The sequence below is a fragment of the Aspergillus ruber genome (assembly GCF_000600275.1).
Source record: "Aspergillus ruber CBS 135680 unplaced genomic scaffold scaffold00018, whole genome shotgun sequence".
Taxonomy (NCBI): Eukaryota; Fungi; Ascomycota; class Eurotiomycetes; order Eurotiales; family Aspergillaceae; genus Aspergillus; species Aspergillus ruber.
The window spans coordinates 333,072-359,189 of record NW_024467314.1 but is presented as its reverse complement, the minus strand read 5'-3'; the positions used below and the strand labels follow the sequence as shown (position 1 = coordinate 359,189).

General features: G+C 47.8%; 7 protein-coding genes across 7 annotated transcripts; 1 reads left to right on the top strand and 6 right to left on the bottom strand.

Annotated features, from left to right (window-relative positions):
* Positions 1–1,499: 1,499 nt before the first annotated feature.
* Positions 1,500–3,518, bottom strand: EURHEDRAFT_106491 (WD40 repeat domain-containing protein). Its single transcript, XM_040777677.1, has 5 exons — positions 3,196–3,518; positions 2,298–3,010; positions 2,147–2,236; positions 1,975–2,094; positions 1,500–1,910 (listed from the first exon to the last, which is right to left on the bottom strand). The coding sequence occupies exons 1-5, from the start codon at positions 3,308–3,310 to the stop codon at positions 1,890–1,892; spliced, it is 1,059 nt and encodes a 352-aa protein (XP_040637756.1). The 5' UTR covers positions 3,311–3,518; the 3' UTR covers positions 1,500–1,889.
* A 4,346-nt stretch (positions 3,519–7,864) lies between these two features.
* Positions 7,865–9,709, top strand: samB (MYND-type zinc finger protein MUB1; the record flags this gene model as incomplete). Its single annotated transcript, XM_040786469.1, has 1 exon — positions 7,865–9,709. The coding sequence occupies one exon, from the start codon at positions 7,865–7,867 to the stop codon at positions 9,707–9,709; it is 1,845 nt and encodes a 614-aa protein (XP_040637755.1).
* Positions 9,710–10,270: 561 nt separating this feature from the next.
* EURHEDRAFT_524230 (saccharopine dehydrogenase) lies at positions 10,271–11,815 on the bottom strand (the record flags this gene model as incomplete). The annotated part of the gene is made up of 4 exons (XM_040786917.1): positions 11,525–11,815; positions 11,267–11,455; positions 10,986–11,181; positions 10,271–10,964 (listed from the first exon to the last, which is right to left on the bottom strand). The coding sequence occupies exons 1-4, from the start codon at positions 11,583–11,585 to the stop codon at positions 10,271–10,273; spliced, it is 1,140 nt and encodes a 379-aa protein (XP_040637754.1). The 5' UTR covers positions 11,586–11,815.
* Positions 11,816–14,939: 3,124 nt separating this feature from the next.
* Positions 14,940–16,878, bottom strand: EURHEDRAFT_413677 (putative transcription initiation factor subunit (TAF30)). The gene is made up of 7 exons (XM_040782224.1): positions 16,502–16,878; positions 16,338–16,378; positions 15,918–16,069; positions 15,707–15,849; positions 15,510–15,650; positions 15,321–15,441; positions 14,940–15,268 (listed from the first exon to the last, which is right to left on the bottom strand). The coding sequence occupies exons 1-7, from the start codon at positions 16,508–16,510 to the stop codon at positions 15,180–15,182; spliced, it is 696 nt and encodes a 231-aa protein (XP_040637753.1). The 5' UTR covers positions 16,511–16,878; the 3' UTR covers positions 14,940–15,179.
* Positions 16,879–17,211: 333 nt separating this feature from the next.
* EURHEDRAFT_105932 (Ran GTPase-binding protein YRB1) lies at positions 17,212–18,277 on the bottom strand. The gene is made up of 4 exons (XM_040777676.1): positions 18,103–18,277; positions 17,685–17,943; positions 17,507–17,635; positions 17,212–17,456 (listed from the first exon to the last, which is right to left on the bottom strand). Exons 1-4 carry the CDS (start codon positions 18,136–18,138, stop codon positions 17,389–17,391), a joined length of 492 nt encoding a protein of 163 aa, XP_040637752.1. The 5' UTR covers positions 18,139–18,277; the 3' UTR covers positions 17,212–17,388.
* A 258-nt stretch (positions 18,278–18,535) lies between these two features.
* Positions 18,536–21,769, bottom strand: EURHEDRAFT_413675 (uncharacterized protein). Its single transcript, XM_040782223.1, has one exon. It carries the CDS (start codon positions 21,442–21,444, stop codon positions 18,808–18,810), a length of 2,637 nt encoding a protein of 878 aa, XP_040637751.1. The 5' UTR covers positions 21,445–21,769; the 3' UTR covers positions 18,536–18,807.
* Positions 21,770–23,181: 1,412 nt separating this feature from the next.
* Positions 23,182–24,935, bottom strand: EURHEDRAFT_458915 (glycosyltransferase family 15 protein; the record flags this gene model as incomplete). Its single annotated transcript, XM_040784543.1, has 5 exons — positions 23,182–23,523; positions 23,579–23,990; positions 24,046–24,132; positions 24,189–24,587; positions 24,664–24,935. The coding sequence occupies 5 exons, from the start codon at positions 24,933–24,935 to the stop codon at positions 23,182–23,184; spliced, it is 1,512 nt and encodes a 503-aa protein (XP_040637750.1).
* Positions 24,936–26,118: the final 1,183 nt, after the last annotated feature.

The following is a 26,118-nucleotide window of genomic DNA, read 5'->3' as shown; positions in this document are numbered from 1 at the left end:
CTAACCCAGTCCTAGTCCATTTAGCATACCTCTAGGCCTGACCCTGATATCGGAGAAGACCACTATAGTGCATACTACACTACACTATACTAAAAAGCCGCAGCGCAAAAAAAAAAAAAAAAAAAAAAAAAAATTTTAAATCTCGCTGAGCAAAGACGAAAACTTGGCCGTATTCTCCGTTCCCCATACACAGTCCGGAGTACTCTGTACGGAAGATTGAAATGATGTTTATGTTAATCGGGACAGCCGCGATGATAATCCTACTCTAATCACCCCAAGTGGAGTAACTTGTCACAGAATCCCCGACGACGACTTTTTTCTATTCAAGGCATATGCTCTGCCCATTCTGTTACACCAGGGATAATCTTAATTTTCTTATTTTGTTTAGTGAACATCTCTGACACCGGTATAACCCCTTGAATTCTGTGACTGCCGAATGTTTAAGTTTCGGCATTTCTAGTTCATTCAAAATCGTTCTCTTCGCAGGCAGATGGAGTCTCCGAAATAGACAAAATACGGAGACTGTGGGCTGCATATTCTGAAGCAACCGGATTCCGAACGCGATGCTGCATCTGGTTATACGACCGTTTAGTGGATCTTTCCCTGCTGTGATGCAATGGCACTACTACTGGTTGGTACGTAGTCTGGAGAATCAAAGCAATGTAAGGGTTATCAGCCAAGACGACAACTATCGGTCAACGTCCGATTCTCACAAGTACTGCGTGTTATTATGTACATGCCCCGTACAGAGACTACTCCGGTATGGAGCCAGACCCTGTCCGAGAATAGAAAGGAAAGTCTAGCTATAACGGGGCCATCCCCCGAGTCAGGATCCGAGTCCTTGTATGGATATATAAAGAGACGCGATCCCATTTGCGGGTCGCTGTGATTTCGGATAGGCCTCCGGATATTATCTTACATATCTTCGGATGTAGAAGCGGCTGGCAGATGTAGTGCGTCTGACATCTGGTCGATGACGCGGAGAATATCTCCGTTAGGATTGGATTGACATTGCATGTTACAAGAGCCGATAGTGCATATGATGGCGTATTGAGTAGCCAGGCTGATTCCAGGCGATATTGAATTCGACAACACCTGGTTCCCTTCCATCCCTCCCCATCGAGAACTAAAACGATGCTGTTCGAATTGCTAACACTGGCACCAATGCTACAAGAAGATATCTGTTATTCGACTGATCACTCCAACACCTCAGATTTTAACTTTCAAAACGGCTTCAAGAATAAAGTCACATAGGGAATTGATCAACTGAAATATAGTATAAATCCAACACCAACAGACAGTCCCATATAAAAAATAGGTGACAATAGAAGACATCCATCCCCTTCCGATTCACATACTCAACGTGGTGAATTAGAAGTTAAAAAAAAAAGAAAAAGAAAATACAGCGACCAAAGCCTGGTCATGGCCTATCCAGAAACAAACCTTCCCTTTCCATCACAAACAGGAAATACAAAAAAGCGCAGATACATCAGTTCAGATAAAGGGAATATGAGGGTAATGAACAAAATGGTAAAAAATAGAAAGGGGGAAGACCAAAATCATCCGAGTTTTGTCGACAAACGCCAAATCGATCGCTATGTATATCGCTTCTATCCGATGTCTTTGCGCGTAATCGTCGCCGACTGACCACCTCGGATTCTCGGGCGTTCGTCCATCTTCTCCCACCCAAATAGCATATTATGGTAAAGCGGCCGAGCGGTTACTCGGTCAATAAGAATTATCGTACAATGGCGGAACGTTTAACCCATCGGTATGAGAAATAACCAAGGAAGAGAGGGGAATAAAAATGAAGAAAAGAAGAATGAAAGGCGTTTGAATGATGACGTTGCAAAGGATTGGCGACGGGGGTATCTTGGTTCTGAATTTGTTTACCAGGCCCAGACCTTGAGCTGTACGGGGGAAGAAGATATTAGCAAGCTGTGTCATTGGGCTGATGAGCAGAATGCAACTTACCAAAGAATCCCAAGATCCAGTACACAAACTGATGCCGTCGTTGCTAACGCCAAGACAGCTGACACGGTTCTCGTGACCACTCAGAGAGCCAACCTTTTCACCCCGCAGGACATCCCAGACCTGATTTATCGTGTTAGCATACAGGCCGCTTCATGTATAAAGTCATACATACCTTGCACTCAAAGTCATCGTAACCCGCAAACAATAATCGTCCAGAAACGGAGAAAGCAACAGATGTAATACCGCACAGCACTTGGTCACTCTGTATCGAAAATTAGCTTTGTTCTCTTTTCCTTAGAGACGCGCCAAGGCAAAGAGCTTACCTGGTAGGTGTTGAGTTCGCGGTCGGCACGGATGTCAAAAAGACGGCAGGTGGTGTCATCGGAACCGGTACCGAAAGCGTTTCCATCGGGGAAGAATTGGATGGCGTTGATGTCGGACTCGTGTCCAGCAAAGGTCTGGACGGCCTTACCAGTACGGACATCCCACAGTTTAGCGAAAGCATCACAAGCACCCGAGACGAAGACGTTCTGGTTAGTCGGGTTGATGCTGATGGACATGACGTCGCCCAGGTGGTCGGCGAACTCGGTCACCTTTGAGCCAGTCTCGATATCCCACAGCATACAGGTCATATCACCGGATGAGGTAAGAATACGGCGATCATTGATGAAACGGCAGCAGGACAGGTAACCCGAATGACCAGACAGCTCGCGGGCGACACGGGTTGGGCCCTCGCGGGACGACAGGTTGTAGATTGAGCAAATGTTATCCAAACCACCACAAGCGACATAGTTTCCACTGGGGGCGTAGGCGCAAGTCATCACCCACGACGACCGCAATGGGATCGCATGGACTTTGTTGGTGGTGTAGGCGTCCCAGATAATGAGCTTTCCATCTTGCGAGGCGGAAACGAGGTGGCGGCGGTCAGTCGACCAGTGCATGGCGTAAATCTTAGCCAAATGGCCCTTGAGTGTCCGGCGTGGCTTCATCCCGATCCGGGGCAAAGCCTCGGACTGGTTTTGTGCAACTTGACGGACTGTGTAAATGGGAAAAAACGCGGGTCAGTATACAACTCCATAATGTATTGGAAGTGGAAGGGCAGCGCAAGTAAGTAGGCGTCTGCTGGTGGGTGCAGCTAAACGCGGCGAGAGCGCTTATAAATATCCCAGTATCATTGACGAGAACGGGTTGCGAAAGGGAAATAGGAATGGGAAATCGTACGGGAGGTGTCTGCCAATTCATCCTTTCTGCGCTTTATCTTGTCTTTGAGCTGTTCAGCTTCGCGCCGGGCTGCGGTGATTTTGGCCTGCATCTGTTCGCCGCTCATATCGGCCATCTTGTCGGATTATGTACCCCTGAGGTGATCAATTCGAAGGAAAAGAGGGAAAAAAAAAAAAAAAAAAAGTGTCGTAAAAGAAGATTTAGTGAAGTCGTAGAAAACCCAGGACGCGGGAGAGAAAAGAAGAGAGGGAAAGGAAAGGGAGAAAAAAAAAAGGTGTAGAAAGTCCAGGGGGTTAGAGTTGGCCGGGGAAGAGAGTGAGTGAGAGAAAGAAGAGAGAAAGGGAAGAAAGAGAGTTGAGAAAGGCCCGAGGAGGGGGGTGGATGGATGGATGTGGAGCGCGCGTTAAAGGTCTTGTAGTTACGGGCAAATGCGACCGACAACCAGACAAAAAGTTTCATCCACCACGCAAGTAATTTAGTATTGCCTATATAATTCCTTCTTATTTTTCTTTTGTAGATTTACCCTGACTATTATTCCTTGACGTGTGAACAAAAAGAATGAGCCAGAAGAAGCAAAAGGAGTACGCCATATAGATTGGTAATGGTTGGTATTGCGGTATTGTAACATTCAGGAGCAGCAGAAAAGCCGGTGGAGCCGCAGCGGACAATTTGGAAATTACTCGCGGTGATTGGTGGTGGTAGCTCCATTGTGGAGACCTTGAAGGAGAAAGGGGGAGTAATACAAATACCGTACGGAAGCATGGATCTTATTGAGGACAGAATCAATGCAGAGTAGAGTAGACAGACGGAGAAAGGGGAGGATCAAAGACACTTATTCATTAATAAGTTGCTTATTAGCTAAACTATGAGTTCTTGTACGATTGAAGTTCACGGTTGAAGATGAATTGAATTTGTCATTCTATGCGAGTACAGACGGTTGTACTATGAAATGAACAAGGCGTACAGCAGAATGACGGCTGCAATTCATAAGCGAGATAAGCAATATGTAGGGAGACTCGGTCTAAATGTCAATAACAATGAACTTGCACATATACACAGTACGTAAAGTCGCATACCGGAGTAACCTGGCAAACGGAATATCGATCGAGCCGAGATTTGAATCGTCCCGGCGAATCCGCTTATTGGCCCAACAGGTTTCCAATTTTTGCTCCTCCTGAATTGGGATCTTTTTTCGGACTTGTGATCCGACTGCGAGAAATCCTCGTCGTTTTTGGAGATTATTTGTATAATTGCAGAGTAGAGAACAATCACGTATTCGACTTGTAGAAGACATGCAGACAGACACAGAGCTAAGAGAGCAATAAGAAATAAGATTGAACAAAGACCAATGATTTCTCTTCCTCGGTCTTCCGCGGAGACGTCGACGTCATGACCGTTACGGAGGCTCCATTCCAATAGCCTCCCAGTGATCACCTGATTTTTTAGTAATCTTTGGAAGATTGAATGATATTCACTTTGTGAACCTTCTTTCCCGTGCCTGTTTTCCTGTCATCATTGCCACAATGGCCGGATGAGGTTTGATCTGAGCCGCCTTCGGAAAGAACCTGACATCTCGGTTGCATGTACTCCAAGCTTCACCACAATCTCTTTTGAGTATTGAAATGAATAAAGCAGATCCCGTTTCCGTTGCAATTTAACCGATCATCGAATGGGCATTAGGTGCCAATAAGATGTGCATGGTTCCTACGCTGCATTATAAGTGATCTGTTAGTCTCATCTCAAAGAAACTATCAACTTTCTGGAGTCATGGAGTCACTAAGTACTAAGCGTTGGCGTTTGGATTATTGCCTATATGAGGGATCTTTCTTCTTCATACTATTACGGATTATCAATTGCCTGTCTCCTCCGTAGTGCAAAGGATCCAATAATCCACCCACCCGCCGGTAAAGATTTTACACTAAGAGGGCTCTGTGGTACTCAAGTGTGATCTAACTGCAAACTAAAATAGCTATTCCAAGTGAGCGGCTATTCTCATGCAATGCGCTCAGAAGCAGGGCTGATTTCGCCTTGGTTTCCCAATTAGGCTTAGTTCTCGCACAACAGCGGTTCGGAGCGGAGTGCATATCCACCTTGATCGACCGCTAGCCTACAGCCTGCCATCTCTCTCTCCATCTTCATACTCCGTCCATAGTACGGAGCACAATTGTACAACCAGCCTAGCAAACTGTCTCAGGTGTACGCGCTTGATTGAGCCTCGACATATGGTGCATTAGAATGGCGAGACATCAACACAGCATCATTACCAAGTTCGAACTGTTCAGATTGTGGTGGGATTTGGTGTTCCTTGCCAACTGTGGCTACTGCATGGGGTTGCTGTACCCACTTTGGTTGCAGATATCTCCCATTGCTGTGCTCGACCCGAAATAGTCCGGAAAGACATCGAGAAATTAGTGCATATCTGAGCGAGTATCAGATAGAAATTGAGTTGGTCGATGCTCAAATGATTACAAGCAAATTGCGAAATCGTGAAACGTTATGTCTTGATCAACTCAATTAAAGCTCCGGCGCAAAGGCACAGGAGAGGCGACAAATACTGTGCAAATGCCGGAAGTAGCAGCATACCGGAAGCACATCAGAGATGTTGTGGCAGAACACCCAGGCAAAGCTGTCATCGTCACTCTATACAATGAGTGTGCTTGTGGACTGAGAACCTTTGGTCCCTGTTTAAATGAGACCCCACAGCCGTGTTCCTAAATCGCCGAGCGCATGACCGGAAGAGCATCGCTGCCTAGTGATCCCAACGCATGAACGACAAAGATGGTAGTATTTCAGATGAACGACTGTCCTCAGAAAACCCTGAAATTTTCTGCTTAATCTGTAGAGACATTACCCATACCATTACCCTTTCTCCCAAGACACCATTCTCCCAGGTGTTGTAACTCTTACTGGGGGTAGGGCCAGAAGACATGTTGTTCTGCCTTATTGCACAGAGGACGTCCGACTGGGCTGCAGGGAGATCGGGAATAATAGTACTACCATCCGAATCACAGAGGTCCCTGCGAGTATTCATCAAACCCGTACTCTGCACAGCGTCCTGGTATCTTAACGGAAACGGAGTAACCACACTGAAACAAACCCGTCGAGGATCGGGGATTTGCTAGAGGATGTTAGAAAGAACCTCGTACCAGAACCACCCTAGATCCATCTAAATACCTGAATGAAGGCGCAGCAACAATCGTCATCTTTTCAAGATATACATGTGAACCGGTCAGGCGTCGCGATTCCAGATCACGCTGAGCGGTTTCACTCCTTGGATAACATAACACCTGGGTACTCCAGGTCACTATTATCTTCAAAAGAGGGCGAGCAGCTACTTCGGATGGATTCATTAGTATATGACAACCAGAAAGCCGTGGTATACCAAGCAAATCTAAATCTAATTGCCAAGACTAGGTTAGATCGGAAGGGCGTATCAACTCCGTACTCCGTATTCAGACAAGCGCAACGGAAATTGGGATCAAAGCATAACGGAAATAATCATGGTCGATCAATTACATTGTTCATCTCCGTTCTTAATGGTGAGTCTTCAAGCAGAGGAATACTAGCATAATTCAGGTAAGCGACCGAGACTATTTACTCTGCATCATCCCCTGGGCTGGTTGTTGTTGGTCTGCGCGCCCTCGATCTACCGGAGCCGCAACTGGATTGAGTAAATGACGAGGACAGAGTGAGGACCACCGAGACTTGACTAGTGAGTAGTATTGGTAGAGTCATTGCCATTATAACAACGATAATAAGCGTCCGTGTCTCTCTCAGGGTAATCATTAAGGATCGTTCGCAGTGGCAAACCCAGGGACCTCGTGAGATTCGATCTCAGCGTAGCGTGTAATACTCTGTACGGCGTAGACACATCAGAAATCTTTCAATTTGACTCTGTGCTGAATCCTATGAAGACAAGTATACTCGATACATAAAAGAGGCAATCTTATTAAGAATCTCCGAACGAACGCCTCCGCTTCAAAAATCTCTCGGTATTGCCTCTTTGCCTCCCCAGCCAGCGCCAAATATTACTACCACCACCACCACCACCACCACTAATTATAACGGATTCTTAACCTGAAACTGTTCATTTCTCATCTGTTCTCATCTTTTAACATTCAGTATTTTCGTGTTGTTGATCTGTTCATCTCTCAAGGTGCTCAGTTTTCTGCAGCCGCCATAAATCGGGAGTTGGTCACTAGGCTCGGGTTCTTGGCTCACCCTTTCACTCCAACTCTTTCTTCACTCCATCTTTTCTCTCACTCTCACATCTCACCACCTTACTCCCTCTCTCTTTCCCTCGGCTTCATCTCTTCCATCTTTTTCTTTTTTCCTCCATCGCTTTTTCCTCTCGTTTAATATCGTCGGATTCTTCATGTCTTGGGAATAGAGTCATCTTTTTCTCTTCTGGTTTTGGTTGGTTTTTCCTCTCGTTCTTTCTCTCCTTGGGTTATCTTCTACCTTGAGGGGTCACAAGTCTGTACCCCATCCTCCTTCGGTCTGTTTTTAGGGGCTGACCCCCATTCGCAGTCATCCCTCTTTGTCCTCCCTTCGACTCCTTGATTCCTTCTCATATCAAGACCGGTTTCCATTGTCGACTTGTCTGACGCTGCCTTCATTCATCCTCGAATCAGCCCCATCGCCATCGCTCAGAATTCAGTCGCCCATCATGAGAGAAGTCAACTTCAGCATTCCGAACGTGAATAAAGCATCCGTGAACATCACAACCACCCTCTATGATCGCCGTGCCCTCGATTGTACATCCACCTTGCCTCTCATCAACTCTCTGAATCATCTCGCCTATCTTACCACATCATCCGCCCGCATTCGGGATATTCTCACCGTCGATGGCGGTATCGAACGTCTGGTCTGCATCCTCAAGGAGGGTCGGAGCCGGAATCTAATGGAGATGTGGAAATGGAGCCTTGCTTTTCAGTGTGTGGTCAACATTGGCGTAAGAGGTTCGGAGAATGTGCGGACAAGAGTGGTGGAAGCGGATATGGTACCAGTCATCGCGACCATCCTGGACAATTATATCAAAGTTGTGGATAAGGCGCGGGCGCGGGTTGATGAAACACAAAGGCATTCGTCGAGGCATCAACCTAAACCCATCCCAGCACCTGCTGCTGCCACGGGTGACCATGAGCACCGACCCTCTCGCCGACAAGCACCGCCATCGCATATTGAGATTCCTCAGCCCTCGGGCCAGGAGAATCAGACGCTTGATTCCAATGCAATGGATATCACGTCTTCCCCTCGGATGCCGATGACATCGCCACCGGAGCGCAGCCTGTTCGGACAGGAAGCTCTTCAACATAACCACCACCACCATCATCATCATCATCATCATCACCACCATCACCATCACCGCACCAATCAGCCCATCGGCCATCGTCATCGGGCTATGCAACCCTTGGCCACGGCCGTCCCAACAATGGATGCTGCCGATGGCTTCCATCTGCGTCCTGTGCGCGATACAGAACGACTCCCTAGCATGCTTCCACGGTTGCACACCGGCTTTGCCTCTCAGCCCGACTCCCCGACCACACCCAGCGGTCCGGTGCAATCGCGGAGTAATCCACCCACTTCGAGCACCTCTCCAGCTCCCGCGACGAACACGCTTCAACGGCCTGCGCTCCATCAGCACCCTTCTGCTTCGGGTGAGTCGGATGGAAATGATGAAGGCTCTGCTGCCGGTGATGACGCAACAGGGCCATCCGAGCCAATCGTGGGACTACAGAACCAGATGGAAATTGATGAGGTGGGCGATAGACAAGCGATGCTTGAGGGTGTTTCCAACACCCACGACCTGACGGTCACCGATCCGTCTGAAGGACAAGATGCAGAAACTTTCAACATCAGCCATCACTCAGCTGTTGACGGCAGCACGATCAATAACGACACGACGCAGACGAACGGTGCTTTGGGCCTGTCGCCGGCCCGGAACGCCAACAATACCAACTCTCCGGCCATCGTTCCTAGCCCCTATGCTCTCTACTACCGCGATCGAGCAACGACCGCGGCTCAAGGTGTCTTGACGACAATGCCTCGTGATGAAGATGTTTTGATGTCGCTTCAGCTTCTGGCTTACGTGTCCAAGTACTGCAACCTTCGGTCCTTCTTCCAGCACTCGCACCTTGTTCCGAAGCTCAAGATCGACCGTGAACTCAACATGTTGGATGACCCCAGCGCCTCACCAGTCGAGCAACCAGAGGAAGATGAATACCTACTTCCGGATGATGTGAACATCTTCCCTCTGGTTGAGAAGTTCACTGTCCGTCACCATTCGAAGGACATGCAGTACTGGGCATGTGTGGTGATGAGGAATCTCTGCCGCAAGGACGAGTCTCGCGGTGGCATCCGGCAGTGCGCGTACTACAAGTGCGGCAAATGGGAAGAATTCCAGCGACAATTTGCCAAGTGTCGTCGTTGCCGCCGTACCAAGTACTGCAGCAAGGATTGCCAAAAGGCCGCCTGGGTATACCACCGCCATTGGTGCCAGACCACGCCATGATATGAATTCTGTCTCTCTTGTTCCTTTTCACTTTTTGCCTTAATATCCATAATGCATATTGGCTCGCATAGCGTCATACCAGTCATATGACTTTTGTGTTATTTTCTGTCATCATCTACCCGTGCATGGCATTCGAGAACCTGGCGGCGTTTTCATCTCTCCAAGATACCTTTTGTATGTTGACTTTTGTTTGCGAATGATTTTTGTTTTGCTATGTCTATTCCATTAATGTTGGGTATAAACCCGTTATTGTCATGAATATAACCATTGGATCTACCATCTTTACTTGCATATACTTAAGTCATTGAGACTTGTATGTATTTATGAGTTTGTAGCGTTCGAATTTGGCTCAGCAGTTGGTTTGCCATGCTAACTTGGTGCTTTGTTTCTTGATTGTGATTAATTCCATAACATGATATTATAATGGATCATTGCATTGCTGTTCGATTGCGGTCATTTGGATGTTGATGCATATTAGGACTTGTGCCAGGTCCCCGTAACCTTTCTTTCCTGGCATCCCGTCCCATATTTGCCAAAATCGTGCTCCCCAAGATTGTCATCCTAGGGCAACCACCTTGCCCTCCAACTAGCATCCATCGCCTCCTTCGCCTTCTCGTGAAACACCTTCTCAGCCCTCATCCACAACCCCTCTTCCTGCCTTCGATCCAACGTCCTAAGAGTCGGCAACAACTGTCCTGCAAAATCCTCACTAGCCTCCCTAGCCACCAGCGTCGGTAAATGATTAATACTAATCACACTCAGCGCTGGTCCATTATCCTCCTCACCCAAGTCCACTGGAACAGTAGGTTCATCGAAGGAAGTATACCGGTCATACACAGGGATCGGATTCCACTCGCTCGTCGAATCACAGCTCACGTCACAAATCACACTCAACTTCCGCCCAGGGACGGAGAGGGACTCCCTAGACACGAACGGAGGGATCCGCGTTCCCGCGGGGAGATAGATGCAACTGATGAAGATGTCTGCGTCGTTGATTTCGGGGTACGATCCGTCACCTCGAGCTGAAGTCTCTGCGATATCCCACTGGATGATACGTGACTCGGGGAGACTAGCTTGCTGGCAAAAATTAATAGCTCTAGTCCCGCAGCGGCAGCGCGCGCCGATTATTAGGACTCGCGGCTTGTGCTGCTCCTGCTGCTGCGAGGCAGACGCCACGCTCCCCCTCACAGCATCAACAACATGCCTCGCTGACTCAAAGACCGGAATAGCCCCCAATGTATCACCACTGCCAGAACTAGTGATCTGATGAGCTCACGTCATCAGCGCAACAGCCGCTCCCGCATATCCAGCATGATACCCAAACGCAGCAACCCGACGGTTACTCTCATCGGTGAGATACTCGATGTCGTACAGGAGACCGCCACCGGGATTGAACCAAGTGATGTAGTCTATCCAGCCTGGTTGGGCTTTGTAGCAGTGGCCGAAGTGAATATGTGTGTGGTAGCGGGGTTCTATATATCGATTAAGCAGTCGGTCGTTGACACTTCATGGTTATGTAGAAAGAAGGAAACGGTGAGAGAAAAAAGGGAGGCATACCACAATAACCAGACAACTCCTTCAACCCCAATATAATATACTCCTTCGGAGCTTCTTCCCATGTTCCAGTCGAGACGAGAGTAGCGCCGATGGCTTCGAATTCCTCGTCGCGATAGCACCGGGTCGAGCTGCGCTCAACTAGGATGTTGTAGCCGTCGTCGAGGAGGGTTTTGGCGGTTGTGGGTGATACTATACAGTCATATTTTGGTTAATTGTGAATGTGAACTTGGACTCGGTGGTTCGAGTGAGGGGGCTTACGCGCGGAACGACGCTCGACGGCGTTGGTCTCGGCGCGGAAGAGGATGGTCGTTGAGGACATTGTAAATTGCGTGGATGGATTGCTTAGAGTAATATTTGGCTGTCTTCTGAGAAGAAAATGTGTTGTGGATGAATTGAGGCTGGACAATTGTTTGATGATGTAGATATTTATTGTAGGCCTGGAATATGACTCACGACTGACAGCCCTCTTCACTGGTTCTCTCAATATCAGCCATGTACATCACTTGCAGGGTTGATGTTCCGATCAAATGGCATAATTGCTAATTCATAAGGGGAGGCATTGGTTTGGTGTCTATGGTAATTCCACCTTTGAGCCTACTTTTCTGGTCCGCCGAGCATTATACCAGATGCAAGCTGTATACTAATGTTGGTGCTCTGGCTGGCCACATGTGCTTGAATGTTTCGCTGCGTATAGCTTTTCCCTTGTTACAATTGGGATCAAGGGGGTTTAATAGGCTGATTGCGGTCATTTGCTTCTTTTAGTTCCCTGGAGTTGAAGGGACTTGGGGAGATATGGCATCAGATTCATTAGTCTAGGAATATAATACAGACAAAGAAAATATCACGTAGACTGTACAGTCAAAACCACTCGGAATAACTCGAGTGCAGCCAGGTTGGCGCAACGAGGGCAAAGAGTTTTTGGAGTTCTCACCGGGCCGGCTAACAGGAGGTCTGCAACTCATTTCAACTAGTTTTTGTGTATCCAATTCCGGTAGCGATGATTGGTCATATAATACCGCTAGTCATTTGTTGGTGGCATCGATATTGGTTGCCGGTCAGATCGCATTGATGGATATTCCTGCCATGTATGGCTGTCCCCAAGATTGCAACTATGGACTCAGATTTAACGGGTACATCCTTCCTAGACACGGGTTCCTAGCGACGCATCGTTCAAGTTTCTCCCAGCGTCTCGTGATGCTATTCCACCAATTGACAATCCAGTCGCTGATCAGCATCCATGCAACGATGAAGCTATGCTTCCAAAGACCGTGCTCGGAAGGGACGGAGAGTTTGACCTAGTCACTAGTACTGGCAGGGTTTTTCGGTCTGCTTTTGCTTGGAAGAAGTTCGCATATGAGATGTAGGGATACCTCTTAGCTTCTCCTCTAGAATGAGCCATCTTGGGGTCACTGTCCTCCAAGCTCTCTTCTCCGTATGAATTGATTTCCTTTGGCCAACACCGTTACAATATCACATATACCATCATTAATATACGACACCAAAGAAGGCACCCAATGCGCCGGTGTCGCTGAGCAGAAAAGCCCTCTTAGGTATGACGTATTTGAGGTAGCCGTCCGTAGTCTTGCTGCCAAAACGGTTCTTGACTTCCTGAGTCTTATCCTGCAGCAATACTTTGGCCTCTTTTGTGGTGTACACCGGAAGTGAATAAGCCCTAATTTGAAAGACTGGATTGCGGCTGAGACATTATGGGTGCTTAGGTAGTGACATAATTATGCCCGGCAGTTATCCCACATCAGCCACATTAGTCCGATGATTGATGTTATTCCAATGACGCTGCTTCAGCCCATACAGCTTCCCTTGTCTCCATTGCTTGACCATATTTAGAGATTTCTTCGGAAGATCTATATACCCCACGAATTGGCAGCCAAGCACTTCAGCAGCTCAAAGAAGATTTCAACACCGCTCATATCTACCCTTGTCTATTTGTTTTTCTGGAACAGTGTTACCGTATTCAAGGTGTTGCCAGAAGATCTGCATGCAGATAGTTTTAGCATCACCCATGCCCCCGGGCTTTAGTTATTAGAATTTGGTATGAGGGATTAGGCGCCTTGTGAAGCATTCCAGTGATGCAGGTTACCTTCATTGAAGACTCTTCCGAAGCATAATGATGTCCTGATAGTGAAACTATTGTCCCAGCCTTGATTGGGACATCGTTCATCACATTTCAAACAAGAGGTGTCCAGCGACAAAAGTGGGTGCGTTATTTGATTTTTCATCCCCATTTTTGCCCACCACGCTGGTCATTTCGTCTAGAAGATCTCATAACGCTCTAGTGTTGATGTTCCCCGTCATATGTGAGGTAGACTTCAGCGGGCTAAGCGCGCTTATCCTCGGCGGCTGACAAGCGATGTCCATGGGTTCCGATTTTGGACAAGACGCTGGATGCATAATTCTTGACTTCCGTCAAAGCTCTCTCGACTCTCAAGTTTCTGGGAAAGTGATTCTTGTTCAACCTTGTGAATATCCTTGATCTGCTTGATACTCCCCGCGTTTTTCGATAACTGGGGTTTCAACGCCACAACCTTGTCACCAAGTATCTTAATTGGGAGGGAACCGTCATACACAGCCTTATTGGTTTTATCCAGAATTTCCTCGAGTTTTTCAAACACATTGCCCTTTGCCAAGGTCATTATTCCCTCAGCCAAAACAGCTTTCCAGCACACTCATAATCCCTAATACCCGATTGGAGAACTTCTTGGGAAGTTCAAATACGAGAATATATTGAGCTTCCTGGCAAATATTCAAGGTCCATTTCAAAGCCACCCCAGGAATACCGCTGACACGAAGGATAATTGAGCTGAAACTGACATTATTTCCTGATACACGCCTCTACCCCTGCTTCCCTCCTCGTGGCAGGGCCTGGGAGCGTAGCCTCTTGATGCATTTCTTCGGAGACGCCTTGGGGGCTGGTGGGGGTGGTGCTCTGACTATATCCCTCACTCGTTTCCGGCCATACAAATACTCACCATCAAGTAGAGAAACGACAGCTCTCACCCTTGTGAGTTCCCGGAATACCAAGTACAAAATCACATTTACCAATCACGAAGATGGTGTTTCGATTCGAGAGGTAGGTTCGTGGGTTACCACGTCGATTTCTTGATCTGTGGTACAGCCACAGATCCAAAGAGAAGGAGAATGAGAATGAAAGCAGAAGCAGACAGTGACAGGGGTGTGCTCTTATGTGTTAGGAGAGGGTTTCTCGGTTTAAGGGTGTTGTCTGATATGGTGGGTTTCTACGGTCTTCCAGGATCGTCATCCGTGTATGTGTCGGTTGATGGGGATTCTGGAGGCTGTTGCTGCTGCTGTTGAGAAGGGCATTAGGAGAGTGAAAATTAATTAATGTGTCTGGCTTGTTGATGTTTTGCTTAGCTCGGATCACAACTTTGGTTATGGAATATACTGGAGCAAGACGTAGTGTCATATATAGTACCCAAGAGACCATACGTCTAGCTATTCCATCATCTAATAGTCAATCGGCCATCTGTCAGTCGAGCAATCAGGGGGTCTAGTTAGGGAGCCTAGGAAATTCACAGGATTTGGCTAAGGCGTATTGAGATGAAGATACTACTGAAGAGGAAGGGCTAGATGGGAGTCGGAAACAAGTGTCTGGGTAGGTCCGGAGCAGTCTAAAATATATAGAGTTTCTTAATTTGACGTTATCTCAGTATCTCGTATACTAGAAGAGCTCAAGCTGTACTTTAGGTGTATTGTATTCCAAAAAGCAAAGGCGCGACGAAGAAAAAACCGAATTAACAAACAATGTGCTGCTGCATTAATGCATGCAAGATGTATCATATAGAATTAAGAGAAAGAAACAATCAGCCAAGTCAGTCATAGTCAATAAAACAACCAGTAGCAATCCTATTTTTACAAGCTTCGTTCATCCTTCACCTCACAGAGCACCCTTTTCTTGTGTAAAGTCCCAGAGCATCTTGATGAGATTGTCTGGGAGGGTATATAGGTCCACATGGAATTCGCCCTCTACACTTTATTAGCACTTTCCTTTGGTTGGGAGGGGTGAGGGATAACGCACGCTCAATGTCATTCTTGGTATACGAGTCTGGTGCTTTATTGTCGTGTACCATCTGCACGACCTGGAGAAGGTCATCTTCCCCGAGGCGCTGAAGCCCGTCTGCCAATTTGTCCATGTCGACCTGCATATATATTGTTAGATGGAGAGATCATGGGGCCAAAAAGCCTGGGGCCAGGGAGGGCGGCGTACATTCTTCTCCACACGCTTCTTCTTCTTCGACCCCTCGTCCACTCCCGCCGCACGCTTCGATTTCATACCATTCTCGTCACCGGGAACCGGTCCCGTTTCGCGGAGGGTCGCCAATAACGCAGGCTTGGGGTTTTTGAACGTCTATCCATCACTCAATTAGTCTTGTTCCTGTTTCACGAGGGGTTCTGGAAGCATACAAGGACATGTTTGGATTCGTAGCGTGGCTGCGCAAAGTTGAGGTCGTGCGTCACGGTATAATCCTTGTCGGCGGTAAGGGTAATCGACAAATCGAACTCACCCCATCCTTCCTCTGAGATCCGGAATGGGGGGTTTTTGAATACTGTTGGAGTCAAGTCAGCCCCCCTCTAACCCAACTCAACCACCTAAACTAGGGTTTTGATCACGGACCCTGAACAGCTCTATCCCCAAAACTAGGATGCAAGGTGTATGTCACCTTGTCGAAAACGTTGGCGGGAACCAGCTCCCCATGCTCGTTGACTTGGTAGACTTCGATTGACCACGATCGGAGCGGGAATCCTTCGACGCCGGAGTCGCCGTTTCTGTAATTGGATAAATGTTAGTGTTATTTCATATCACGTATGTCTCGCGTTGCGATTGTTAGGAAGAGGAGGTGAGGAGCAAAGCGCGGTGGAGGTTTGAAGGCTGGACGCGCGCAAGATGGCGGGGAGAAACAGAAGAAAGTGTGTAGGATATTTCTTCAACCATGACCCAACAAGGACAAATATGAGACAAATAACAACATGGAATGATCGCAGAGTGGATAGATTGTAGGTAGGAAGGTGTAGGAAGGTGTAGGTATGCACATACACAATCTGCTGCTCTGTGACCAGCCTAATACCTCTTTTAACCTGAATTCAGAGCAAAAAACAAAGCCATCAGCATCATGCGACAGTAAATCAATATAAAGAGCCATAAGGGTTGGTCCTTGGAGGAAACAAAAGCAGGCAAACAAGGACAAATGAATCACTCACATCAGGCATCTTGCCGATTCAATTAGGACCCGTAAAGCTTTATGGGCGCGAAAAGGCCGGAATAGACTAAGTCAATAAGAAACTAGTGAAATCCAAGAAAAAACGGCGTGATATGCGAAATGGTTATGGGTATAGAGAGCTTTTCTCTGTGTTTGCGCGCGCGAATCGGGGATGGTTGAGGCGAGGTTGGAAAGTGAGCGCCGGCCGGATAAAGGCAGACGCGAGGTTTCGCGGTCACGGCCTGCAGAGGGATTGATATCGCAACGGAGGGGTTATACAAGCAGAGATATTAGTATAAATTTAAATGCAGTTTATAAGTATAGAAGAATAATAGGCAAATAGATAAGACAAGAGTAAGACAGATAACGGAGTGGACGTCGAAAATGGTGGTGGTAAATCATGGATGGGCGGGAACTATTCTGGTAATTCTGGTAGCCGCTTAGTACAATGCAATTATTTTCTCGGTGCATAATGTATATAATGTGCATGAGCAAACAGTCTATTTGGAAAATATTGTCATGGTATGGAGGCATATATTCGAGTGATCAAGTCTATCTACTACCAATTCCTTCGCGACATACACCAAATATCATCCGATGTTGTCATTCATCTCAAGTTCGTGCATAACACTCATATTCATGACGGGACAACAACTCATCTCTGCCGTCTCGCGCGGGTAGGGACCGGTTAAGGGGAATTGAAATAAAGGAAAGAGGGGAATAAGCAACGGGGAAGAACATAGATGTAGTTATGGTGGGTGGGGAGGGGGTATGCCCCAGGTCAATCAAAACTCTTTCGAGACGGGGCACAATGAAACGTGATGGTTTTGGAGCATCCAATCATTATATTTCTTTCTTTTTAAGCAAGAGTCTGAATAACGTGCGACTCTACTGAGAAATGGCCTTCTCGTTCTCCGCCCGAGCCTTCTCAAAGGCATCCTTGAACAGGTTGGCGTCTGATACACGTTAGGATAGTTCTCACTTCATCCAGACGGATGCAACTTACTCTCGCTGTTGGCGAAACGGATAGCCAAAGTAGCAGCCTCGGGCTCGCCCTCGCTGACATCTGCGGTTGCGTTCCACACCCAGCTACGGTCACTTCCGACGTTGGGGCTCAACTTCATGTCAGGGACGACTATACACATGTCAGCGTTGTTCATTTTCTCATGTGTAGGCCAACTTACTGTAGTGGTTAGCGCAGACCTTGAGGGTCTTGTCACGGCGCATCACCAGGCGGGTCTTGTTGTTCTCGGTGTGCCTCAACAATCTCACATCACCGGTACCACGCTCCTTCCACTCCTTGCTGGTGGGGTCAAATCTGAATAGTTTGGCGCGCATCTTGAAGCTCTGCTCCTCGAGTTCTTCGTTGGTCTTAGTCTCGACTTTCTCGGTGAGGCGAATGACAGGCTCGAAGTGAACTTCGGGGGATTCGGGAGCTTCCTCCTATAAGCATAATATTAGCATATATCCAACCAAATATGAACGCAATAATGAACAGGACCGTTCAACCAGCCATAAACATGACTCAAGGGCTGAAAGTCCATTCACCTCCACCTCCACATCCAAATTTTAGACACAGAAGGATAAGACATACTTCCTCACCCTCCTTCTGCGCCTTAGCAGAACCAGAAGGCTCATCCTTAGCCTCCTGAGACTCCTCTTCCTGCTTCTTCTCCTTCTTAGGACCACCGCCAAACATAGCGAAAACACTGTCCGTCGTCTTGGGGGCGGCGGGCTTCTCGACCTCGGGCTTGGACTCTTCGGTAGTGGTGGTGGGCTTCTCCTCCTTCTTCTCCTCAGCAGGAGCAGCGGTGGTGGGGTCGGGCTTCGCGGCGTCAGACATAGTGATGAAGAATCGGGTGGATTATTGTCTAGTTGCTGGTGAGTTCCCGAAATGTATTTCGTTGTATTGAAGACGCAAAAGTACCTTGGTATCAAGTATAAAAGGAAAAGAAAAACTGTATGTATGTTGGATGATCACGGAGGCGGGGAGAGAGGGAGGAAAATATGTTTTTGAGGTGGGTAGGTCAGAATGCCCCTCAATGCCTCAGGTTGCAAGTGCCACCGCCTTGACCCCTACTCGACTTTTGTACGCAGTAAGACTTTTTCTATTTCAAAGGCTGAGATTGATATATGAAAAAATAGTCAAACGAGCAATTATTCGCGGCATTTAATACATAAGTCGCATTTCCTTCGTGAACCCCATAAAGCAAACCAATTCTTTAGAAAGATACCGTACCACCCAGATCGCCTGTGGACAACCCAAAACAAAAACAGAAAGACATCAAAACATCAAATCACAAGAAATCACCGCTGAGGTCTCTCTGAGTCATGAGCTTTCCATCTCATTAACCCTCGAGCACGCGTCTGTGCCTTGTTCAATGCTTCGCTTTTCCGGACATCTTGAAAACGGACCATCATTGTCCCCAGATCGACCTTCGACGCCGAAACACTACTGATTCGACTCCACGTATTGACCACGAGATCCTTTGCCTCCGCGTTGGCCTTACTAGTTTGTTCTTGGAACACTGAGCAGGCTGCCCTAAAGGGTTGGACGGCGTCACGTCGAACAAACTCAGTGAGTTGCTTGGATCGCGCGAGGACAGCATTTCTCGTCTCAAGCGACAGGTTTTCAAGCGAAAGATGCGTCGATCCACGTATATCATCAACTTCTTGTCGCAGAAGATGTGTTCTCTTCACGACATCGCCCATGGCCACTTGAAGATCTGTGTACAATCGATCAAATGCTTTCGACAAGCCAGTCTGAGCAGTGTTCAAGTCCCTTACAAGCTCTGTAGATAGGATAGACGCTGCTCGTTTCCAGTTGGCAATCTTGAGCCACGGCGTTCCAAAATCGACCTGAGTGGTCTGCTCGAGTGGCGGCTTGGAGGTAGTGATGGTCACGTTCACCAACCCGTAGGCATCCTCTCGGTCCAAATTCAGTGAATAGACACCTTCAAATAGCCTAGAGAGCTCGTAAGGAACGGTGTTCCCGTATCTAGTGACACTGATGTCGAACTTTGGTTGCTTCTTTGCGGAAAACCGACGTGGTGGCTTCACGATAACATGAGAATCCCCGATCACCTGAAGCTCGAACCTGTCCGGTTTTCCTTGTTTAACTGGCGGAGAGAGCGCGATGCCCATTAACTCCTCAAGCTGGGTACTGCATTCGTATTGATTCCTTTGTGACCGGACTTCGCTGGCCGACGAATGCCTTACGGAGAGTGAATTCTGTCCCAGGGTCTTGACGGGAATGATATTCCTGTTGGGGATGCTGCTGGAGGGCAAAGCAATCTCAGAAAGATCAGACCGCAAGAAATATTGAGAAAGGTAGACAAAAGCAGCACTCATGACCGTATATCCTAAAGTGATAGCAATGGTGGAGATGGCCATGATAGCAAGTAGACGTAAGGAGGGGGACAAGTCTTGAACGTGGTCCAAGTAGTTTGAAGAGTCAAAGCGCGGAATATACTTCGAATACTTCTCGATGTTGAAGGAGAAAGGCTTTATTGTAGAGGGTTTAGGGGCTTCTGCCGTGACCTTGTTGACTTGCTTAGGATAGAGATTGGCCAACGAAGCCAGGTTTCTGTTAAGTTGGCTGGGAGTAATGCTTTCAAAAGTCGGCAGGTCAATAGGATATCGCCGTAGGACAGTGGGCTCCGCACCAAGAGAATGACGAGACTCCAGGCACATGTGGAGGCTGTGGCGGTTGACAGGTACCAACTCAGTAGTCATTTCCCACAGCGGCTTTTCCGAGATCACCATGGCAGGAACCCCGTGTCTCTCCATGAAGGTACGGGCTTGATGCTGGGTCTCCACTGCTGCCGCATCATCCACACTCGATACGAAAAAGATGGCTACATCTGGTAGTGTCCAATCCGATGAAGACGAGAGACGGTATTCGCTTCCGGTCCAGTACGAAGTGCATGACGGACGATTCTTGAACCTGAGACTCACGGTACTTGGTTTGCCAGATCGTGGATCAGATGAGGCTTCCAAGCATTCGTCGACAATAAGCTGCACATGAATTGGAAGCAGTTCCGCGAAATTGGGTACGGCATCTGCCCCAAAGGACGTCGGGATGACATGGTATCTCGATGACTCGGCAGAGCTACTCTCATAGCTGCTGCACGAGCTAGACACCAGCACGTCACCGATCTTGTCAAGGACTATGGTCCGGAAATCCGAGTTCCCAATATAGAGCACACGGAAAGGTTGATCGACGCCCAAGCTGTGTTTCGTCATGGTCTGTTGAACCGTGGCCGTGAGGAGCGCATTCTGCTGATTGGGAGGCAGCTGTTCTTTCAAACGGGAAGCCTCTACCCCCTCAAAGATCTGAACAGTATGCTTGAGCTCTACCTGCTCCACCTCGGGCCACTTTTCTGGCTCGATGAACTCAATGGAGTCTGTGGATTGATGGAAGGCAGCCTTCGCAGTAAGGCCACTGTCCCCGATATCACCGCCAAAGCGATGATAGAGGGCAGGGAGTTCCTGAGACTCAGAGATGCTTCTGCCGTCATATCCCCCATCTTCATCACTGTTATCCGCCCCCTCATCATTATCTTCTTCTTCTAATCCTTTTTCCTCCTCGTCGTCGTCCTCATGGTCCTCGTAGTTCTCACCAACCTCGCTTTGGCCGTCGAAGCTGGCAACATCGTCGGCACTGGTTTGATCGATCAAGGACCCGATGTCTGTTTGCTCAGAGCGTGTACCATCCTCTGAGTGAGCATCAGAAATACTCAGCGTAGCCCAGCTCTCACTCAGCGGTCTGGTGGAGGGCAAGTGCTCTGAGGGAGGTGCTGACGTCATAATTGTCGGTCGTGAGCGGGATAGCCACTCCTCGACAGAAGCGCTCAAAGGAGGGAAGGTCGGATATTGTAGGCGTGGAGCTGTCAGGGAACTATTGGAAGGCCGCCTGGAGGGAGGCTTGGGAGAGTCAGCCATATTTGCCAGAAGGAGAGAATCTTGTCATAGACCGGCAGTAAAAGGCAAGCCCAGATAGGGAAGAAGAAAAGATAGAAAAAAGACAAAACGAAGAGACAAATATAAGAACGTGGGGAAGGAGGGGCAGGAGTAGAGAAGTGAGCGTTGCTTTTCTGGTGAACCGTGGGAAATACTAGAAACGTCAAAAACAGAAAAAAAGGGAAAGACGGTAAGGTAGAGAGGTTAGTGGGAAGATACCACGATATGATAAAGCTTAGATGATGTGTTCCTGAGCTCTGCCTGAGGGTGTAATCGTGCCCAAACTAGATTACTTCTTGTATGAGAAGAGGAGGGGAGGAGAGACGCCGGACCGAAGCGGGACAGTGAGGTCAGGTGCTTTCCTTAGGTTCGAATACAGCAGAACACCAACCACAAAAAAAAAAAAAAAAGGACAATACTTACAAATCTTATTCTGGAGTTGGTCGCAAGGAAAGGAAAGAAAGGAAAGAGAGAGAATCAGAAGCAGGAACAGTTATGACTTATAAGCAAAGCAAGGACAAGATGTTCTGCAGTAGTTGTATGTATCGTGACCAAGGCGGGGCTGGATTCCTGGCGTCAGCAGGGATGTTGTCCTAACTCCCTATCAAAGACAGCTACGATGTTCTCTTTCTACAAGTACTGCCAGTTTGACTCCCAACGCAGCGCAAACAAATTCCGCCATCAACAGCAGCATTATTGCAACTCTTGTTATTGCTTCATCATGTGTTGTTCTCCAACAATGATGCGATAAGCGTGATAACGCTAGCCTTCAACAGGCTAGACTTTCTGATCGGCCCACTAATTGGCCCACTTTCTCTGTACTCTAATATTACCTTTTTGGGAAATGCTTACTCCCAAGTCTATATTTGATTTACCTCGCTCACTCAAAACAAAAATCCTCTAGTCCAAAATTATTCAGCAATACATCTTTGCATGACTTATTATTGCATCTTTATGAACAGCAATGCTTGATCTGCTATTTGCGTTCCGGAGACAGGGCATTAGAATCGATTAGAAGGCAGAAAACACGGAAAGGAACAGGTAGAGCGAAGAGGGGAAAGGGAGAAGAGATATGTACAATCCATAAGGTATGCTTAAAAAGAGCAAGCAAGGGACAGAGGACACAGGGCAGAGATGGGTCTTCAAAGGGCGGGGGAGAAAGCAAGATCCAGCCACAAGACATTGCTTTAGTCCATCGGCGGAAACTCATTGTCACAGCATGCTGGCGAGTAATTCAGTAGACCGTTTAACAATTCGAATGACCCAACTCGGCCAGTGTGTCGCAAACGGCTGCGAGTTTCCTTGAGAAAGTCGGGGGGACGAGGACTCTCGACCTGATGCGAGTCCCTGATCGTGGTTGGAGCTTCTCCAAACTCATTTCTTTTCTGCGTCTTCTCCCTCTTCATCACAAGCGAAAGATAAAAGAAAAAGATAGAAGGTCGAGAGGGACGTGAGAAGTATAATCCAAAACGAAACGTACAAGGCACGCTAGATGAATTTGCAAATATGGATGGAATAGCCACACCTGTCTTCCAAACCGACAAGATCCGTAAAACGCCGTCCAGAAGACCACAGGCAACGTAACATGCAGGCCCAAACAAAACAACTCCCAAGGGCGATACCCAAATAATGCTCGGAGGGTTCATAGGGCAGAGAATAAGGCGTGTCAAAGAAAAAAAAAATGATACAAGAACAATGCGTTGAAATAGACAAAAAGAATTAGGGAGACGCATAGCCTCCAGCGACTTCTACCCATTCGGCGAAACAGCTGCCCTGTTTCCCTTCCACATCAACAATGTCCGTGTCACATCTGCACCGACAGCCCACACCGTTTTCCTTGACAGGGTCCGGATTGGCCCAATATTCATCTTCTTCAATGCGTTCCTTTTCGTCCTCTGTGGTCTTTTCCAGCCATGGGATCCGCGGCAATTGTCGTGCAGGGGCGTTGGCGGGGCAGTGTTGAATCGTAGTGTGACGATAACCGATATCCCGGAAATAATGAATATCGCTAGGGGCAAGAAGAGCACCGGCGGCTAGCGAATGAATAGGTGCATCACCCCACTATAGAAAGACGTTAGTAAGAAGCAAGGGTTACTAAAGTAACTGGAATACGCACTCTTTCTGTCCAAAAGCCTCCGCTCCTGTCCATCATTTCGAAGAAATCCTCATACTCCTTGCTACGGAACCAGTCCAGACGCGCAATTTCGAAGTTACTCCAGAAATGGCACATGTTATAAGATTCGCCTTCCATGGCTTCCGGGTCGACCTCAGGTACGGTGTTGGCGCCAGGTTCGTTCTGCAGGATCTCTTCGGGGAGTCTGTCCTTCTTGTCATCTTCCGGAGGGGTTTCTTCTTCCTTCGGCGGATTCTCGAGGAACATTTCCCAGAGACCCTTCGATTTGAGGTTGTTGGTGCGTTTGTAGGCGGCGGCATAGCGGAAGATATTAGGGACCGTCTCGCGAAGTTCCTTGACGGCAATCGTGAAACCGTACGTTTTGTTCGCTTCGGCCATCTTGATGAAAGGATCACTGATTCACGTGTAAGTTGGAAGGATATAGCAGTAGAACCAAAGCAGCCACTTACTAGGTAATATCGCAGAAGTACTTGATCTCGGGCTCCAGACGCCAGTACCATTCATACTTCAGAAGAAGAGGATGTTTGTAGAAAAAGCTGCACATAATCCGGGTCAGTCGTCGCACGGTAGAAGAATCGGAGGTAATACGCACCCAGAATAGAATCGGCACATGTGGTGGTAACTTTCCATTCCACCATACATAATTGCAGCATCGCCCTGCTTTCTAATGCCTTCCTTCGCAACTTCGTGGTCAACCCAATCAGGGAAGCCCCACATGGAACTATCAATCTTGCCAAATTCCACCGAGGAACTGGAGTAGTTCTTGACAGTATCTTTGAAGGTATCGTCGAAGTCGCCATCGTTTAGGAATACATAGGGATAGTTATACCAGCGGTTGAAGTGTCTCTCAATCGACTTCATGGATTCAATAACACCATCCAGCTCCTTGTTCCGCGCGAGGACGACGAAGGCAGCGTTTGCCCGAGGGCCGTCTGTTTCGACGGGAAGACAACCGGTAGCGAAAACCTTGTCATGCTGCTCACTGATCTTCCTGTATCATGGAAATAAGTGATTAGTTACAGCGAAGATCCCTACACGTAGTCAAGTCGAAGGGGTGGAGAACGAACCTGATGGATGGTGGTGTGCCAGCTGGTATTAAGATGCCTCCGGGAGAGGAAGGATGACGAACAAAAAGAAGTAAAATAAGAATTATTACAAGGCATGGGAATAATAAGACAAAGCCCAGGGGGATCGAGATCGACGAGTTGCCCTTTAGTCGTATTCTCCGACGGAAAAAAGCGAACCTGGGGTATACGCCGCCTTTTTCATTGGGGGCGTCGTCTAGGGGCAGGCTGGGCGAGGAGGGTAACTGTTTCGCGATCCGCTGAATGAAACTCATGGTGCAAGGTGTTCAACGCCACGGTGACTCCAGTCCGGACGAGAAGATCGATTCGGAGGTCTCAAGAGACAGTGGGATGAATACAATGGTATAGTCAATGCTAGTCGGAGTCGAGAGAACAGGTTCTGAGGATGGAACGGTTCACACGCGAAATGACAGGAAATAAGGCTGGTGGTCTTTCTTCCTCATATACCGACCGCGAGAGCGTCCCAAACCGCAAATTAAAATAAATGTGAACGGAAAGAAAAATGAAATGCAGAACGAGTGGCCGGAGGAAAGCCTCCTATTCTTTTTTTTTTTACTCCCCAACTCTTACTTGCTGAGTCCTTCTCGATCGGCCAGAAAGAGACGGGTGGGGGAGGCGTTGACAGCAACGCAGATGACCGAGATCCTTGAACGACGATGTCGATGGTATAGAGACAATCGACAGGGTCATCAATGGAGGTGAAAAGTGAAAAGGTAAGTGAGGAAGTGCGGGAGAAAAGGGAAAAAGAAGGAGGGAGTCGCGGAGGGAAACCGATGCGAAGTTGGTGAGGTGGAAGGATACATACAAAGTGGTTACGGTAATATAATAACGCCCTTTGGGGAGGGAACGGGGAAGGTTCTGCCAAGCCCAGGGAGTCGCAAGCAGTGGGTGCTCGTGGCCCGGATTGGTCTAGGACCTGGGCGGTGAGCCACGGCAGTCGTGCTTATTATACACCTGGTATGAGACTGTCATCATACCGTATCTTACCAGAAGTCGAGGCTCTTGACCGAGTGCACTTGCATAACATACCAGAAGATTTATATATGATTAGTAGTTGATGGGGTAGAAGTTTTCCGTATCTAGACATATCTATAGAGTAGAACCCTCTAAAATAATACAGCGTAGATCGAAGTGATCTATCATGCCATCTCACCGCTGTCATCGCCAACCAAGTCTACATAAGTCATGTTGTACCTACATATCTTACCAATTCAGAAGCTTGACCTGCAGGCACGGCATGTTTACAGAGTACGAGAGTTGAGAGTTGACCCTTGTGCTCTCTCTTCTATTTGTACTTGTAGACGGACTGACCAGTGGCTCCAGATATGATCATCTAAAAATTCGTTTCAGATCTCGTGTTCTATTTATGTCTATCCGGTGTGCCTGGTTTGGCCCCAGGAAACCTTTGTTCTTCGCTGATGCAACGGTGGTCTGTAG

Coding starts and splice junctions, on each gene's coding strand:
- EURHEDRAFT_106491 (XM_040777677.1), bottom strand. CDS start 3,310: ATGGCCGATATGAGCGGCGAACAGATGCAGGCCAAAATCACCGCAGCC. Junction 2,095..2,146: donor ACGATGACTTTGAGTGCAAG/GTATGTATGACT, acceptor ACGATAAATCAG/GTCTGGGATGTCCTGCGGGG. Junction 1,911..1,974: donor CTGGATCTTGGGATTCTTTG/GTAAGTTGCATT, acceptor TCCCCCGTACAG/CTCAAGGTCTGGGCCTGGTA.
- EURHEDRAFT_413677 (XM_040782224.1), bottom strand. Junction 15,651..15,706: donor ACGAATCCAAACATGTCCTT/GTATGCTTCCAG, acceptor AGTGATGGATAG/ACGTTCAAAAACCCCAAGCC. Junction 15,442..15,509: donor AGAAGCGTGTGGAGAAGAAT/GTACGCCGCCCT, acceptor ATATATATGCAG/GTCGACATGGACAAATTGGC.
- EURHEDRAFT_105932 (XM_040777676.1), bottom strand. CDS start 18,138: ATGAGCCTTCTGGTTCTGCTAAGGCGCAGAAGGAGG. Junction 17,944..18,102: donor TGCTAAGGCGCAGAAGGAGG/GTGAGGAAGTAT, acceptor TTATGCTTATAG/GAGGAAGCTCCCGAATCCCC. Junction 17,457..17,506: donor CCGTTTCGCCAACAGCGAGA/GTAAGTTGCATC, acceptor AACGTGTATCAG/ACGCCAACCTGTTCAAGGAT.
- EURHEDRAFT_413675 (XM_040782223.1), bottom strand. CDS start 21,444: ATGGCTGACTCTCCCAAGCCTCCCTCCAGGCGGCCTTCCAATAGTTCC.